Source organism: Chamaea fasciata, unplaced genomic scaffold (assembly GCF_029207755.1).
Source record: "Chamaea fasciata isolate MVZ Bird 193981 ecotype frontalis unplaced genomic scaffold, bChaFas1.0.hap1 SCAF_19, whole genome shotgun sequence".
In the NCBI taxonomy this organism is placed as follows: Eukaryota; Metazoa; Chordata; class Aves; order Passeriformes; family Sylviidae; genus Chamaea; species Chamaea fasciata.
The window spans coordinates 2,189,334-2,205,502 of NW_027094104.1; the positions used below are offsets into that span (position 1 = coordinate 2,189,334).

The 16,169-nt window shown below is 47.0% G+C and overlaps 2 protein-coding genes across 3 annotated transcripts; both read left to right on the forward strand.

Moving 5' to 3' along the window:
• Window positions 1-320: 320 nt before the first annotated feature.
• Window positions 321-8,354, forward strand: ADAP2 (ArfGAP with dual PH domains 2). Of its 2 annotated transcripts, none has more exons than XM_066200286.1 (10): window positions 321-478; window positions 1,514-1,644; window positions 2,307-2,398; window positions 2,516-2,601; window positions 2,941-3,050; window positions 3,703-3,849; window positions 4,551-4,634; window positions 5,043-5,105; window positions 6,326-6,403; window positions 7,009-8,354. In XM_066200286.1, exons 1-10 carry the CDS (start codon window positions 388-390, stop codon window positions 7,216-7,218), a joined length of 1,092 nt encoding a protein of 363 aa, XP_066056383.1. In that variant the 5' UTR covers window positions 321-387; the 3' UTR covers window positions 7,219-8,354. The 2 variants fall into 2 exon arrangements, with proteins under 2 accessions (XP_066056383.1, XP_066056384.1); XM_066200287.1 differs by having other exon boundaries at window positions 3,757-3,849.
• Window positions 8,355-8,741: 387 nt separating this feature from the next.
• RNF135 (ring finger protein 135) lies at window positions 8,742-15,734 on the forward strand. The gene is made up of 6 exons (XM_066200713.1): window positions 8,742-9,088; window positions 9,881-9,967; window positions 10,513-10,683; window positions 12,323-12,485; window positions 12,896-12,997; window positions 14,304-15,734. Exons 1-6 carry the CDS (start codon window positions 8,744-8,746, stop codon window positions 14,837-14,839), a joined length of 1,404 nt encoding a protein of 467 aa, XP_066056810.1. The 5' UTR covers window positions 8,742-8,743; the 3' UTR covers window positions 14,840-15,734.
• The last annotated feature ends 435 nt before the right edge of the window (window positions 15,735-16,169 follow it).

A 16,169-nucleotide genomic window follows, 5' to 3' on the forward strand; every position in this document is an offset into this window, starting at 1 on the left:
CCTGGCACTGCTTGGTGTCCCCGTGCTGAGCATCACAGCGGGGCAGAGCTCCGCTCGGAGAGCGGGACTCGGCTGTCCCGGGGCGCCACCTCCGTTCTGTTAGGCAGCAAGCTTTATAAACCGACTCTTCTTTAAACAGGTGGGGTTGAGGCAAACTTGGAGGGGCACGGACGAGCCCTGCCGGACACAGCCCCCTCAGAAATGAACCTGAGGTTGCGGTAAGCTGCCGGGCAGCGGGCCAGGGCGGTGGGCGGCCCCAGCCGCCTGTAGGCGGAGGCGCCGGGACACGGGAGCGGACGGGGCGTCCCGGGCGCCGGGGCCGCTCCGGTTCCTCATTTCCCGGCCGGGCTGAGCCTGCGGCGGGCTCCGCGCCGGGCCCCGGGGGCGATGGACTACGAGCGCAACAAGGCGCTGCTGCTGGAGCTGCAGAGGGCGGCCGGGACCGGTAACGATCGCTGCGCCGACTGCGGGGACCCAGGTGAGGCGGCTCCGCGGGCAGTGCCCGGGCCCCGGCCCCGCTCCCCAGCGCACGGCGGCCGTGACCAGGGCCCGGCAGCCCCGTCGGGCTCTGGCGCCGTCTGGGCGCGGCTCGTCCCGGTCCGCGGCTGTGTCCGCTGGGTCCGTGCGGGGACCGGCCGCGCTCCGTGTCCCGCAGGGCGGCTGCGGGACGGTCCCGCGGCGCTGCCCGCTCCGGGACGCGGCTCTCTGGGAGCCCCGCGGGGCCCGGGGACCGCAGCGGGGGGCAGGAAACCGCCCGGCACCGGGCGCTTCCCCGGGTTATTCGTGGACGGGGCACGGGGCTGCGGGAGGAGGAGGGTGCGTGGGGTGGATTTCCAGCTCGGGGAATGTCTCTGCGCGAGGGTTGGGGCAGAGAAAAGCGCGGAAAACCCGCCGGGGCCCCCGCGCCGGGCTGGCGCCAGTGCCCGTTCGGATGGGTCTGGCGGGAGCCGGCAGGAGCTGAAGAAGGCGTCAAGTTTGCTTCTGTTTAGCGTGATAGGGAGAAGTGGATGGTGGCGAAATGCAAGGAAATGGTCTTGCCAGAACACTCGGTGCCCGTAGGGATGCACCTGTCAAAGCGGCTTCAGGGCACGTAGCAGCAGGCAGGAGCCTGCACGGGCAGCGGACAGAGTCCTCGCTGTGGGTGGTTGTACTCTCAATAGTGCACACTGTCGGCACCTGCCTTCCATTGTTAATTCAGCAACAGCAGCTTTTCATGCAGAACTAATAATTAGCTGAGCTTTTCCATCACCACTCACCTGCCTGCACAGTCACCTTAATTTTAAAGCAAAAAGGCAGTTAAAGAATGTACAAACACAGGGGCCACATCGTTCACTGGGGAAAGCAGGTATTGTTCCCCTGAACACCGTGAAGTGACAGCCATAAACAATGGGGTGGGATTCGACGTATTTGTTAGGTGTGAAGCCTGGGCTGTGCATCAGATGTGGGTTTTTTTCCCTTGCCAGTGGCTGTGTCTTTTCCTGTCTATTAATTGATTCTTTGTGTTTTTATCTAGATCCAGAGTGGGCTTCTTACAAACTTGGAATATTCATTTGTTTGAATTGCTCTGGAATACATCGCAATCTTCCTGAAATCAGCAGAGTCAAATCCATTCGACTTGACTTCTGGGAGAGCAATTTAATAGAGGTACAGAGGAAAAAGCAATAATTCTGCATATTTCATAACCTCCTCTGCCATGTAATTCCTGTGCCATCCACCATGGACAGTGCAACAGAGCCAGAGTTAACTGCATGGGTAACTTCAGGGTTTTTTTATGACCTGCTCAATCAAATTACACTGGTAGGTGACCGTGTTCCTAACAGTCTGTGGTGTATATTTTTATATACACAGTAACTTCTCACTGTGGTTTCGAAACCCACAGATATTTCCCGGTAGTATGTTCAATTAGGAAGGTAACATACTCTTCTTAAATATTGCTGCAGCCTCTCATAATTCAGTTGAATTGTGCTGAAAAGACAATCACAGTTAATACCTGGGAGGAGATAAAAGAACAGGGAGATCATAAACAAATTTTCTCCTAATTTTCTTTTGTTCTTTTCATCAACCACGGTTTTGTATTCCTTCACACATTATTCAGAACTGTAAATACTGAAAAAGGTGCATCCACCTAAAAATAGTAAACTATAATGCCAAAGGGAATTTATAAATGTATGTAAATACACACTGAGAGTTATGAGTTTACTCAGCAAAAAGTGCAGTGCTCCCTTCGATACAAGCCTCATTTTATGTTCATGACATGGTGTTGATTTGCAGTGACACACCTAACTGTAATTTATTTTGTGTTTCAGTTTATGAGAAATCACGGGAATCTCTGGGCCAAAGCTAAATTTGAGGCCAAGGTCCCTCCGTACTATTACATCCCCAAGTCCTGTGACTGCATGTAAGTTGATGGTGTATTCACTGCTGCAGACCTTTACATCTGCTTCCCTTACAGGTCTCCCTGGCTGGCTGCTGAAACTAGAGACAGATCAGCTTTATCCATGTTTTCCTCTTTCAGGGTTTTAAGACAGCAGTGGATTAGAGCTAAATATGAGCGTGGGGAATTTCTTGACACCCAAGTCTGCCAAGATCCCTGTTCTGCAGGTAAAAGGATTGTCAGGGAGGTCTCAGCCTCAAGGCCAACAGCACAATGTTCAGTTGGCAGCTTTGGAGATCTCTAAGGTTGACTTCTCACATTTGAATTGCTGGATGTGCAGTCACTGCTTTCAGTCTAGCTTTGAGAAGAAACTCCCAAGAAAAGGCACTTACAGAAGTGCTAGGGTATATTCAGATCTTACAGTTCTCTATTTCTCTACTGATTTTTTCATATGAGGGGAAAATTCTCAGATGGAGAAGAGACTTGAAACTGTGCCACATCACCCTTAGCTAAATAGTCCTGCCCTTGTGCCACCCTTCTCTGACACTTACCTGTCTGGTCTGCAGGCAGCCGTGAAGGATGCCTCTGGAAGCTTGGGAAGGGACGCAGACAGTTCCAGAAGAGGCAATTTCTCCTGTCAGCAAGGGAAGGGGTCATGAAGTACTACAGCAAAGAAGTGAGTTCTTCAGCCACAGCTGGCCATAGGTAGCAGTCAACACCCATCCTCAGACCTTGCTCTTTGTGGGCAAAACCCAGCACAAGTAGCTTTGTCTCTAGTTTTGCAGCCAGCTTGTGCTTAGAGCAGTCCACGTGTTTCCCCATTTACATATGTGGTATGTTGGACAATTTTGGATGTAGTTCTTTTGCTGATCCCTTATCTCAACCCTGCAGCCTCCTTTTGCTTGGTGAACAAAGGAAATGGATACTGGCAGTTGAACAGCAAGGCAAAGAAGAGATGTGCTGACGGTTGATAACTCTTACATTATCAAAATATCCTCTCATCAGCTCCCACAGCAGGGTCCTCACACGACTCCTTTCTGTGAGAGACTGTAGCTAATTGTTCTCTAACTAGGAGGCTGGAGACAGACCCATCCTTTGCAATGCAGTCTCAGCCCTCTTTAATAGTGACCCAGCATTTGTCAAGGAATCTTTGCAAGTGGTTTTATGTTGCATGTAATTAAGGCTTTATGTTTCAGGTATATCCAATATTCAGATATTTCAGGACGTCTGCTTTCTATTCAGTGGGGATCTGGGTCTCATCCAGCTGATGTGTCCTGCAATACATTCCCTGAGAGCACTTTAATACAGTGATGCTTTTCATTTCACAGTCCAAAGGTCCAAAAGCCGTTATCAGCATTGAGACTCTGAATGCAATGTTCCAGGTGGAGAAAATAGGACACAGTCATGGGCTGCAGATCACATATGTCACAGATGGTCAAACAAGGAACCTTTTTGTCTATCACGAAAGTGGAAAGGTGAATATAATGGAGATTCTGGAGTAAGCAAGATGCTTAGATGTTGGATCTGTATTTTTGGAAGAGTTATTGTGTCTGCAAGATCTAGTTTTACTTGGCATCACTAAGACTTGTAGAATATAGGAAGTTGCAGAATCTGATACTCCTAACGGTAGCATCTTGCTCCTTTTCTGTTGGGGCATATATTCAACCTCACCTTTTGGATAGTCTTAAGTGGTACATTGGTGTAAATCTCTGTAAGGTAACTGCCTCATGGTTTTACACAATTTCATGATTAAATTTCTTGACATGCATAGAGATTATTGTTCTATTTCCAAGCCAAAAATGATAATTTTTTAAAGTATCTCTATAGATACTGTTAGACTTTTGTTTCTTCCTTCAACAGAGTTCTTCTGTCTTTCCAGTTAACAGAGGTTTTTAAACAACCCATAACTGAATCAACTGAAAAAACTTGTGTATACAGGCTTGGGTGACTGTTCATGATGACAATGTCTTGGACCCCCCCAGGAGAGGCATTCTTAAATTATTTCCAAGGGTCAGTGTTTTTCAGGTGTCTGGGACAAATCACTGAATTCTCTCTGCCCCTTGGGGAGAAAGTACCTCTTTACAGAGAGGTCACAAGGAAGGAGAAGGGCATTTTGGAGAAGCAGTGCTCTGACTCTCCTTGTTAATCTTTGTGTTTGTGTTTGCTGTTTTCCCAGGAGATTGTTGACTGGTTCAATGCTATTCGGGCAGCACGTTACCATTATCTCAAAACAACCTTTCCAAATGTCCCTGAGCCTGAGGTGAGAACTGAACAGGGCTTGAAGCAGTCTAGCCAAACACAGCATGGGAAAACATTTTCTCACTTCTTCTGACAGAGTCAGGTGCTCAAAAAGCAGCACTTGGGTCCAGGGAATGGACAGAAGAGGTAGAAGGAAAGACCACACAGTAATATGCAAAAGCTTAGTCCATATTTAAGGCCTTAAAGTCTCCATGTGACCCTTACAGTGTAAGCTGTCAAAAAAACTATGTTCCTTCTTACTTCAGACTTCCCTTTACCAAGCAGCCAAAAAAATCCCAGACCCCAAAAGCCACAATTGATGGTGATTAACTATGACAAAAACAGAACAGAAATGCAATCCTGAATGAGACAGCCTGTCCTGGTTTTGGTTGGGACAGACAGAGACTTTTTTGTGTTTGTGTTCTCCTAGCTCATACCCAGGATCACAAGAAATTTTGCCCAAGAAGGATATATGGAGAAAACAGGACCAAAAGTAAGTGCATATGTGGCATTACACATACAGGATCATTCCAGATAGAGAATATTTGGTAGTTCAATGATGCTGACTCCTAAAACGTTTGCTCAGTGACTCTGCTTCCTGGGTTGATAAAAGACACTCTGCTCAAGCCTGTTGTGTTTTTCGGGGCCCTGTTTTATTTTGCGTGGAAAATAAGATGGGGAAGAAGAATCCTTGAAGAGTAAGCAAGGTGGATTAGCTGTCAAGGGACATGCAAAGTGCTGTTACACAACCCCACATGGATTGCTGTGTCTGCTAACTTCAGCTCCTGCCACAGCAGAGCATGAAGTGCTGACACCCCCTACTTCTCTGTTTCACTTAGAGTCAGTTGCACTTAAGTCACATCTACTTAGAGCAGCAAAGAGTCATTTGAGCAAATTTCGCCACAAGTGAAGCCAATAGTTCGGTTTGTTTTATTGTGGGAAGTGTTTGGGCCAGTGCTCTTGGAACAGAGGAGTGAGGTTTTGGGCACTGCTGAAGGAGGAGATAAAGATCTGAGGTCTTGTTTGACCACAGCCACTTCTTGTCGTGCTCTCCTCTGAGTGGACCATGAGCCAAGTCCCATTATAAAGTTCAGTGGTGCAGTGCTGATACTGAATATGCTGGGTTTTGGCCCAGCTGTGCCAGTGTTCCAGCACCTCTTCTGCAGGTACTTGCACAGAGCATGAAAGATTTTGTGGGGTTTTTTTTCTGAGGCTTAAATTCTGCCTAAACTGAGTTGAGTCCTAGAAGAAGCCTCTTCAGTTCAGCCTGGAGCAATTAATAGCTCAGGAATGGTCAGGTAAGTGTAGTTGATGGAATTAGCACTTAAAAAAACCCCAACTCGTATTGTACACCCAAAATTCTAGGGACAACCTTCCTGATCAGATTGTTGAGATGGATTGCTCACTCTTTTCACTATCACGACTGGCTCAGGGATTGTTCTCTGCAGAGCTTTCAGTCAATTTGATGCAACTTCCTTAATCCTGTTAATTTGATTGCTTCCCTGCCCAAATGATCGTCATTGAATGTAAATCTGTAGTTTGAGCCCAGGGAACAGAGAGCTGATGGCTGCACACTGGAGTCCTGTTACCAGTTGCAGGGAAAAAGGAAACTCAACTCCAGCTCCAAGACATTTAAGTGTTCCTGGGATTTGAATAGACCAAAGTCCACTTTGAGACTTGGGTCTTTAAAGAATTTCTACCATTTCCTTGCAGCAGAAGGAGGCCTTTAAGGTACGCTGGTTCTGCTTGGATTCTCAAGAAAGGAACCTGATATACTTTAAAAACCCACTGGTAAGAGGAGTGTTCTTTGTTCCACAGCCCCTTCATGAAGCAGGTGGGCAGGAAGGGTCTGTTCTATCCACCTTTTCCAGTGGCTGTGCCAGACTGGAGCAGGCCCAGCCTCAAGAGCCCGTCTCCCTTGCCAAAGGATGCCTCTGAAGCTGAGCTGGTTGGGAACTCTGGCCTGTAGAGTGGCTGTGAGGAAGATCTTTTAAAAGCAACTGCTACTGCCTGTGGTGTTCATGCCCCTTCTCCCCCAGGCCTAGTGCCTCTGCGTCTGTCACCTTAGCCAAGATGAGCGATATTCCAGAATCAGGGGCTTGACAGCCCCAGTATCCTGCTTCCTAGCACTGCTTCAGCCATGGGAATGTCCTTCCCTGTCCCTTCTGAGCACCCACCAACCAGCTCTGTAAGGGTGGGGCCCTGCCTTCTCCTCCTGGGAATGCCTGTGAGTGCAGAATACCCCTTTGTGTGTTCCCTGCTGGCCTCACCAGTCCGTGTCATCAGTTCCCCTCTGTGCCTCCCCAGATCCTGTTCCATGTCAAAGGACAGAGTGGTGTCTGCTGGAGCTCCACTGTCTGCTGCCTAATGGCTGTCTTCTGCTTCCTTCTTTGCAGGATGCATGTGCACAGGGCCAGGTTTTCATCGGAAGGAGGGATGAGGGATATGAAGTACGAGATGATTTGCCCCAGAAAGCCTGGGCGAAGAAGAAAAAACCGGTGATCACACTGGTCACACCAGTGAGAGAGTTTGTGTTTATCTGTGAGAGTGACTCGAAGCAGAGGGAGTGGATAGACGCCTTGAACAGAGTCATCACCCAACTGTGATGTCCACAGGGAGGAGCAGGCAGGCAGCTACATTCCACCTGGCTGCAGCTTCTGGCCACACAGGGACAGGGTTGTTTTCAGCAGAGTGGGGTGAATGTTTCTTACAGTGCTATGTTTCTGGCACAATAAAAAACAAGCCAAAGTTTAAATTGTGAGGATACTGTAATGGAATCACTCCTCTAATGGAATCACACAGATGCTCCTAGCTCCTTGCTTTCTACAGTCTCTACTGTTTGGCTTTTTGTGAGTGGCAAATCCAACATCCAGTGAATTTTTTCCAGAGCACAGCCCCAGCACGGTGCCCCGGTGAACGCATCAAGAGTACGGGATGATCAGACACTGATCTGTCTCACCTAAGAACAGATGAAGCTTAATGAGCTTGATTAGACTGAACATTGAAAGGCAGAAACAAGTTTTAAAAGTATTTTCCTCGGTCACTTGCTTGCAAACACTCCACGAATGGGGACTGGTGTTCAGTGTTGGAGGGCAGCCTTCTCATCAGGTACCACTGTGTGCAGGAACTGATGGAGATTGCACTGGCTGACACAGAGCACTGAGTGTTTCCATGCCTCAAGACAAAGTCTGAGATCTGGTTCTACCAAGCAGCAAGTCATTCACACATTTAATTCTTTGCAATAGCCCAATTTTACAAACCAAGAGGAAGTCTTGCAGACCAAGTTTCTGGTGAGGCTTCCACCTTCTGCTGACAATTTCCAGCTGGTCTTGAGATACTCAAAATAGTTCTTTTTTTCAGAAATGAGAAGTGCCAATACTTGCAGGAATTAGTGACACTAATTCTTCTTTCTCCCCACCCCCACACCCCAGTAGTGTGAAGGAATTGTTGGAGTTGGGTTATGGTTCTGCCTTTCTCAGCCAGCTCATCGTCCAGCTCTGAGCATTGTGCAGCACTTTTACTTGTTGATATGCTCCCATGAACTTCCCTGTGTTCCATGCTCTGTCCCCACACAACCCCATTCGTTCTAGCTCACATGGTGGTTCAGCAGTTCTATTAAACAGCCTAATCCTGCAGCTCCTGAAATCAACAGAAAGCAGCTTTTGACTTGTACGAGGAATGATGTCAGTCTTCATTTGTTAATTGTTATTTTGAGATGACCTGAGCGGCTCGGGATGATCTCAGAAGGCTTTGGTCCCCCCAGCAGCCTGGACTTCAGTCAGTCAGGGTCTGCACCGTGCTGTGTTGTGCCGCTGCTCTCCCGGCGGGGTCAGCAGATTGCCCGTGTCAGCAGCTCTATTACAAAATCGGGAAATTCACGGTGGAAATGAAATAGCGCAGATAACGGGGGCTTTTTTGGACAGTCAGTGAAAGTCAAGGCCAGACCCTAGACAGTTCTGCGTCACAGTTCATTTGCACCGGCAACCCAAATCCTCCCACCAAGGCCCGTGAGGCGAGCAGAGGAGAAGAGAGCGGGGCGCAACCGGCGCGGCCCGCGGCGCTCTGGGCGCCGGAGGAGGGGCCCGGCGGAATCGAAACTCGCCGGGCGCCGCGCTCCGCCCCGGCCCGGCCATGGACGCCGTCATCGAGCTCGAGCGGCTGCAGCGCGTCCTGGAGCTGCAGTGCTCCTGCTGCCTGCAGCTCTTCTCGGAGCCGGTGCGGCTCTCGGGCTGCGGCCACAGCTTCTGCCGGGGCTGCATCCTGCTCTACTGCACCGGGCGGCCCCGCGCCTCCTGCCCGCTCTGCCGGTGCGCCTTCGAGCCCCACCACCTGCAGCCCAACCGCGAGCTGGCTGCGCTGCTCAGCCTCATCCCGCGGGAGCCCACGGAAAAGTTGGAAACGCAGGAGGAGCCGGAACCCTGCGGAGCTGCTGCCTGCAACCATCAGAGCCCGGCAGGGCGGAGACCTGGGGAGAAGGTATGGCGGGGGCTCCATCCCCGACACCCCGGGGCTTCTCCGCGACACCGCGGGACATTCCAGGGTGACATTCCCCGGCTCCCCCGGGACATCCCCCGATACCCAGGGACTCCTGCCCGCGACATTCTGGGACAGCAGCCAGCGGTACCCTCGGGACAGCCCGGGGCTCCATCCCGCTCCATCCCACGGCACAGTAACACATTGAACAGATGGGTTCGGCTAACACAGTGTTTGGGGCTCATTGGTCGTGCCTGACACATTGAGAGCTGCATAGCTGAATTAGAAGAACCAATACCTGTACATATTCAGCTGATGCACGATAGTGATAAGTGACTTCCTTGTGCTGGGTGTTATTTTTTGCATCAGCATTGCTTTGGAGACTCCCGGAAGGACACGTACCGTTATTAGACGGTGCTGCAGCTCCACCCAGCTTCACGGCACAAAATGCGACAGGGTCATGTTCTAGGTCTCTGCTTAAAACGACTCCCAGAGGAGGCGATGAGAAAAACGTGTTGACCTTCATTATCTTAGCACTTATGTATCTTATTCAGTCAAGCCAAGAGCATATTGAAGCTCACAATTACAGTTGAACATGTAATTAATTGGTGACTGTTGTGTTGATTTCATTGTTATTATTCCTACTCAGAATTGTGCCTTTCAGGCACCTCCTCAACCAGTCCATTGCTTAACTAATGTCAGTGATGTAGGGAGTTTTTATTTTCCTGCTGCTTAACCTAGTCATGCTTTCTCAGAGGTTTATATAGATAAATAGTCCAATGTGTCACTTTAAAGGAGGAAGAGATATGGGAGAGCTCCAAGCAACAAGAAATAACGGCAGAGACCATCCACCTGTTGAGAAAAGATCTCAGTAAAACAAAGGTACACATTGTACATTCATCACCTACAGGAGCTTTCTGTTTGCACTGTTCTGGGCTGGAGAGATGTGGCTGACTGCAGGGTTGCCTTCCAGCTCAGAGCAGGAATCTGCCTTTTTGTTTCCTCCTTTTCTGTCACAATTCTGTTTTTACTGATGAGGATGGATATGTGGCATCAGCTGCACTAATTTGTGTCTTGGCTGGCACAAAGGCCACTGGAGCTGTGCATTGTTGCATTTTTCTGCTTATCCCAGGAGCAGCCTGAATGTTTCTGGTACATTTAGATGCAAATTAGAAATCATAAGAGAGAATATTGAACTTTCTGAGTTGTCAAGCAGAGTCCACTGGCCATAAAATAGTTGTGATCCTTAACATTCCCCGAATCTCATTGCATGTAATGCAGGATAGTGTCAAATATATTTTATTCCTTTGAATAAAGTTTTCTGGTCTGCAGGGGTCAGTCAAAGTGCACATTAGATGGGGCCCTAATTCTCATATTCTCTGCATCTTTCCTAACCACACAATGAATCCATATTTTCTGCCTTTCAGGAATACACATCTCAGATCAAAAGCCAGATTATTAAAGATTTCTGCTGCATGAAGGAATATGTTGAAAGACAGGAGAGAAACACACTGATGTTCATTGAACAAGAGCAAAAAGCTGCTCAACAGAAAATTGAAGAGACTATTCACCAGCTCACAGACATCAAAGCCCAACCTGTAAGTGATGAAATGAAGTGGCAGAATATGAGTAGAAACTCTCAAGCTCAATGTCTGGGATAGCTGAATGTGTTCAGAGCACCTTTGAGGTCCCTACTGCACCATTCTCATAGGCAATAATGCCAATCCATGCACATTGCTGTCAGCAGGGAGAGTTTGGAGTGAGAAATTCAGAGGAAAAAAAGTACTGAAAAAGACACTGGCTGGGAATGCAATTCAGAACTAGATTTTTTCCAGGGATATTGGTGAGCTGGAATGAAGTGCAAGCTACACTGCTGAAATCCAGTCCTCAGTCAAATCTAAAGTCGAGATCTTTCACAATTTTTATTTTCCAGAATTTGTATTTACACATAGGTATGCAAGTTAGAGAACTCACAGAGTTATTAAATATTTTGTAACAGCTTTCTTGGCAAAAACACATCAAGGGCCCTCAAAAGACGCAGCTTAAAGCACTTCAGATTGTGCAGAGATCCCTTTGATGTTGCAAACAGCAGTGCCAAGTGATGCAAGTTAGCCCGGAGGAATTTGGAGTGGGGCACACTGGGTGTGGCAGTGGAACTGATGCCATGAGAGGCTGACTTAGAACAGAAACTAGACAGAGCTAAACTCGGTATTTATTAAAAGGCCTTAAAGGATACACCTTGAGCAGGACAAGAGCCTGGCCAGGGCTACACCCAAGATGGACCCAAAATGGTCACAAAATGGACAACCAGTCACCAGGTTTCACACTTTTGTAAGTTTTGGTCCATTTGCATGTTGGGGTTAATTGTCTAATTATAGCTCCAGGTTATGAAGTTCCATCCTCCTTGTCTGCTCTCTTCAGTTTTCTGTTGTTTATACCTTTTGGGCCTGAAGCTTGTAAGGGCTGTTCTTGGTCTCAAGCTGGAAAGATTGTTTTTCTACCTGCCCTGTAAAGAGAACTTACTGACACTTAATATGAAGCTCAGAGCTACACACCAAGGCAGCACAGAATCTGAAAAATATGAAAGCTCAGACTTAAGGCATCACCATGAGACAGAATTTGGCTTCCAGGAGCCAGGCACAGGTGGCCACACTGGAATTCACCAGATCCAGGGTCCTGTTACAGGCACTGAGGAGAAATGGGTACCTTCAGAGTTATCTGGCCTACTTGAGATATCCACCTGCAAAGGAGATTCATCCAGCCTCCAAAAGGCTGTTTCCTCCTACAGTCTGTACACACAAAGGGAGCAACTTCAGATGTAGATTTCCACAATTTCTAAATGAAGGCAAACTAAGCTTAGCCTTTCCTCACACTAAGACATTTTCAAACTTTTGGTTTCAGTTCTGGAAGAAGGAAGTTGAAAAAAAATGAACTTTTGTTCTCATATGAATACTTATGGAAATTGTAATATATACATAAAAGAAAAACTAGTCACATTTTCAGTTTTCTTAGGGAAAACACTCTTTTTTTTTTTTTTTTTTTTCAATAAGAATACCCTTCACTATTTTCTGTAAGATTTCAGGTTGGTTTGCTGAGGTGACTGTCCTATAAAGGAAACTTTTGATACAAAGAGTAAGATTCTTGGAGAGATCACTGCTTTTTCCACTTATATCTGATCTGTGAGTTGAAATTACTGCTGTTGTTTACATCCTGCCCTTGTTATTTTGTCATTATTAGAGTGACTTATCTGAGAGGCAGAAGTATGAAGGCTCACCTTCAACAATTAATAAAATTACACTTGATGAGAAGCTTAATGTTGTCAAAAGTGCCGTAGAAGATCTTAAGAGAAAATTGGAAACTTTACTCTTGGAGAATTATGCTCAGCAACTCCCACCACCAGGTGAGTTTTCCTTATTTTGAAATCTTTTTCTTAAAGACAGTGGATCTCGGAAATAGATTAAAAAATTACTTTGTGCTTATGAAATGCATGTGCAAATAGAACAAGAAACACGATACCCAGCAAAGAAATAAAGAACACTAAAAATTTTTAAGACAGAAACTGCTTTACCCATCTCACTCTTCTGCCAGTTCCCTTCTGACCACACCAGCATAGAGTGCTTTGTTAATTTTGGGTTAAAATGTTTGCCTACATGTCCTTTGTAATTTATACAATCAAAAAAAGCAATTCCTTGTTTTGTACTTGAACCAGTAGCTGGGTTTATTTGAGGTGTGTGTTCCTTTAGAAGCTTCAATCCTTCCTATGTACATTTTGAAGAAATGCCTTAACACTTCACTTATTTTTGTATTTAGTGCAGCCTCCAGACTCGTACCAGGAGCCGAGTGTCAGCTCATCATCCCCAGAGTCTGCAGCTGGAAGTCCTGAACCAACCATTCCCAGCCAGTTTTCTCAGTGTAAGTATCCAAGCCAGCAGGACTCCTAACAATATCCAGGTGACCCTGAGACTGGATTTGCTGAAGAAAACTGCCCTTGCCAACATCAGCAGGAGATGTGGCTGTTTGCTGAAGCTTGGAAACACAGTGGAGTTGCCATGAATGAATCAGTTACTGACACATTGTGTAACCCTGTGCCCGAGTGCAGATGTAGGATAAAAAGGAAATAAGAAACCTGTTTCATGTAAGCTGTGTGGTAGCTTGTGTTGGCTGCAGAATCTGAGCTGGTGTACAGGGAGTTACTGCACCTAACTGGTCTTTGTTGTTAAGCTGTAATTACTCCAGCTGTTACTTGAGTTCTGCATCATTTTGACAGAAACACGTTTACAATCAACACACTACTACGGCTGTAGCTTAACACAGAAAACAAATGGTTTTGCTGATAAAATATGTAAGAATATGTCCCAGTGAACGGATGACTGTAAGCTCTATTAAGGTAAGCATCCTATTTATTATTGACAAAAAGGTAATTTTTTTAAAAAAGATTGTGGCCAGGAGTAAAATTCATCTTGTAGGGTGTTACAGCATCCCTCTTGTTAGAAGGTAGAAATGAGCCAAGACACAGACTTCCAGTTTATCACAGCATGAAAAGTCCTGGTTTATTCCTCTTTACAGCTCAGCCATCCTGACTCCAACCATTCACTGGCTCTGGCTGCACCAAGCTCCTGCTGGAGGTTTCCCTTGCAGCCTCTGACTGCTGGTTAGCTCCTGCTAAACTATGACTGCACGTATTTGTTTGCAGACTCCGAATGCAGCTTTTACCCAGGCAGACTGTGACTGCAGGTTCCAACAACAGGCTCTAACTGCAGCCCCAGACTGACCTCACAGCACTGATTCTCTCTGCCCAGGATCCTCCTCCTCCACAATCCTCCCACCACCCACTAACCCACTCCCTTTTATCACACTTCTCTTTACTGGATACTCCTCCTTCCTGTGACTCATCAGGGGCAAGGCTGTATTGTGTAATTAACACAGCTGTTACTTATCAGGGGTGAGGTCACCTGTATTCCCTTCTCCTGCAGTAGGGTGCACGGTACTTTCACCTTTCCACTGGAGTGCAAATGAGTCTGTCATGGATATTTACACAGTTGTGCCTGTTAAATGTTTCAGGACTCCCAGGATACAGTTGATAGTGCTTGGCTGAGGATTCTGGAATTTTCATTAAGGTTTATGGCGTGATCATTGGGTTTCGTTTCTCTTCTGGAGCAGGGATGCACCTGCCTTCTTGTTGCCTGCATGTGAGAATATTTTCCTTTCTGTCTTTCAGGGGCAGCTGATGTGACTTTCGACCCCACAAGAGTACATCAGCGCTTGGCACTCACAGCCCAGAACAGGAGAGTGATGGTTTCCAGCCACCTGACCACTTATCAGCCATCACCCAAAAGATTCTGCATCAGCCAAGCGATGTGTTCACAGGGCTTCTCTACTGGGTGCCACTACTGGGAAGTAATTACCAAGGACAGCGATGGATGGGCTGTTGGAGTTGCTCATGAAATGATTGGTAAAAGGGACAAATTGGGAAGAACTGAGCATTCCTGGTGTATAGAATGGCTGGGTCCTAAAAAACAGCTGTCAGCATGGCATAAGAATCAAGAAACATTGTTACACAAGGACAAACCGCTGAAGGTTGGAGTTTTCCTGGAGCTTCAAAAGAAGGCTGTGTCATTTTACTCCGTTGCTGACAAAGAAATGCTTTTGCACACCTTTGAAATCAGCACCTCAAATCCTCTGTACCCTGCTTTCTGGCTGTACACTCTAGAAAGAAATGGATCTTTAACTATAAGCCAGCCAAACAGGAGATAAAGCCTCTTGAGAACAGGGACAACTTTGCCTGTGACTGCACAGTTTCTATAAAAACCTCAGTGTTTAGCACAGGAGTGTACCAAGGAATGAATGCATAACTACCCAGGCTTTCCTGGGAGTCAGCAGCTGATACTGCTCTGCTTCTCCTCACACTGTGCCCTGGTCTAGCCATAGTTCATTAAAGCAATTCAGTCTATGCTAAAGGCAGGAACCACCCCTGTGGGAGTCAGGTGGGTTTCTCAGGCGGCTTTAAGTAGTCTCAGGATATTCATAGGAAGGAATGTACTAAGGGAGCTCTAATGTTGGGGATAAGCCTTTCTCATGGACCTAATTTTTCCTACATTGATATAAAAAAATACAAGAGAACAGATAATGCCATTACTTTCTGTCAAGTCAGTTTTCTTTAGACAGATCCGATTGATTAAGGAATGCTCAGAGGGAAAGAATGTTACTGATCTTCGGTATGAAAATCTTCTCCCTTTAGGGTAGGCACTGACTAGGAAATAAGCTTTGGATTTGAGGACCTGACACTTCAGGGAGGTGTCCCAGAAGAACATTGTTCCCACTGAAACCATATTTTAGACTTGCCCAGGCCAAAGGGTCTGGTGGTGGTGTGACCATGGGTATGGTTGTGGGAGCCGATGTTCAGCTTTGTTTATACCAGCTAATAAATCATGCAGTCAACTTTCCTGGCCTTTTAAAGGGCCTGCAAACAGGACTCTGTCCTGGGAAGGACCATCTGGTCTTGCCAGCAAGCCTGGGACACAGCAAGAGGTTCTCAGTTGCCTGTGGAGGGTCAAGGGACCCAAGCTGAGGTCCCACAAAACCTGCAGACAGGTTGATTTCTGAGAGATCCACTGCTTCGTGCAGGCAAACTGAAAACAGCATTCCCGAGAAGCAAAAGCTTTTCCAGGAAGACTGTGGCATTTCAGAATTGACAAAATAAATAGTTTATTGTGAATAAAGCATGTGGGATTTAGCTATCACATTTAGTGGAATGGAGTTCCTTGGCTTTTAAAGTAATTGACAGAACTGCTGCTCACCTTTAGTTAATCTCTACTGTCACTGAACACTGTGATGGACTAAATGCACGTTTGTATGATCCCAGGGCTGTGTCTTTCAGCATCTCCAAGGCTGGGGTAGCTTTCCTGGGATAGCCAAAGCCGCTGCCTCATTGGCATTGACGTGTCCTTTGCTGGTCCATCTGGAAAAACAGCAGCTACAGCATGAACACCCTGACATCCTGAACTCCCCACACACGGGTTGTGCCGTGATGCCCGGGGCAGCAGTTTGTTACTGTTTGGATCACAGCAACAACACATACCACCAC

Excerpts from the sequence above, each read along its gene's own strand:
- ADAP2 (XM_066200286.1), top strand. The coding sequence starts at position 388 with ATGGACTACGAGCGCAACAAGGCGCTGCTGCTGGAGCTGCAGAGGGCG. Across the intron at positions 2,399-2,515 it reads CCCAAGTCCTGTGACTGCAT|GGTTTTAAGACAGCAGTGGA; the intron begins GTAAGTTGATGG and ends TTCCTCTTTCAG. Across the intron at positions 5,106-6,325 it reads TGGAGAAAACAGGACCAAAA|CAGAAGGAGGCCTTTAAGGT; the intron begins GTAAGTGCATAT and ends ATTTCCTTGCAG.
- RNF135 (XM_066200713.1), top strand. The coding sequence starts at position 8,744 with ATGGACGCCGTCATCGAGCTCGAGCGGCTGCAGCGCGTCCTGGAGCTG. Across the intron at positions 12,486-12,895 it reads TCAGCAACTCCCACCACCAG|TGCAGCCTCCAGACTCGTAC; the intron begins GTGAGTTTTCCT and ends TTTTGTATTTAG. Across the intron at positions 12,998-14,303 it reads TCCCAGCCAGTTTTCTCAGT|GGGCAGCTGATGTGACTTTC; the intron begins GTAAGTATCCAA and ends TCTGTCTTTCAG.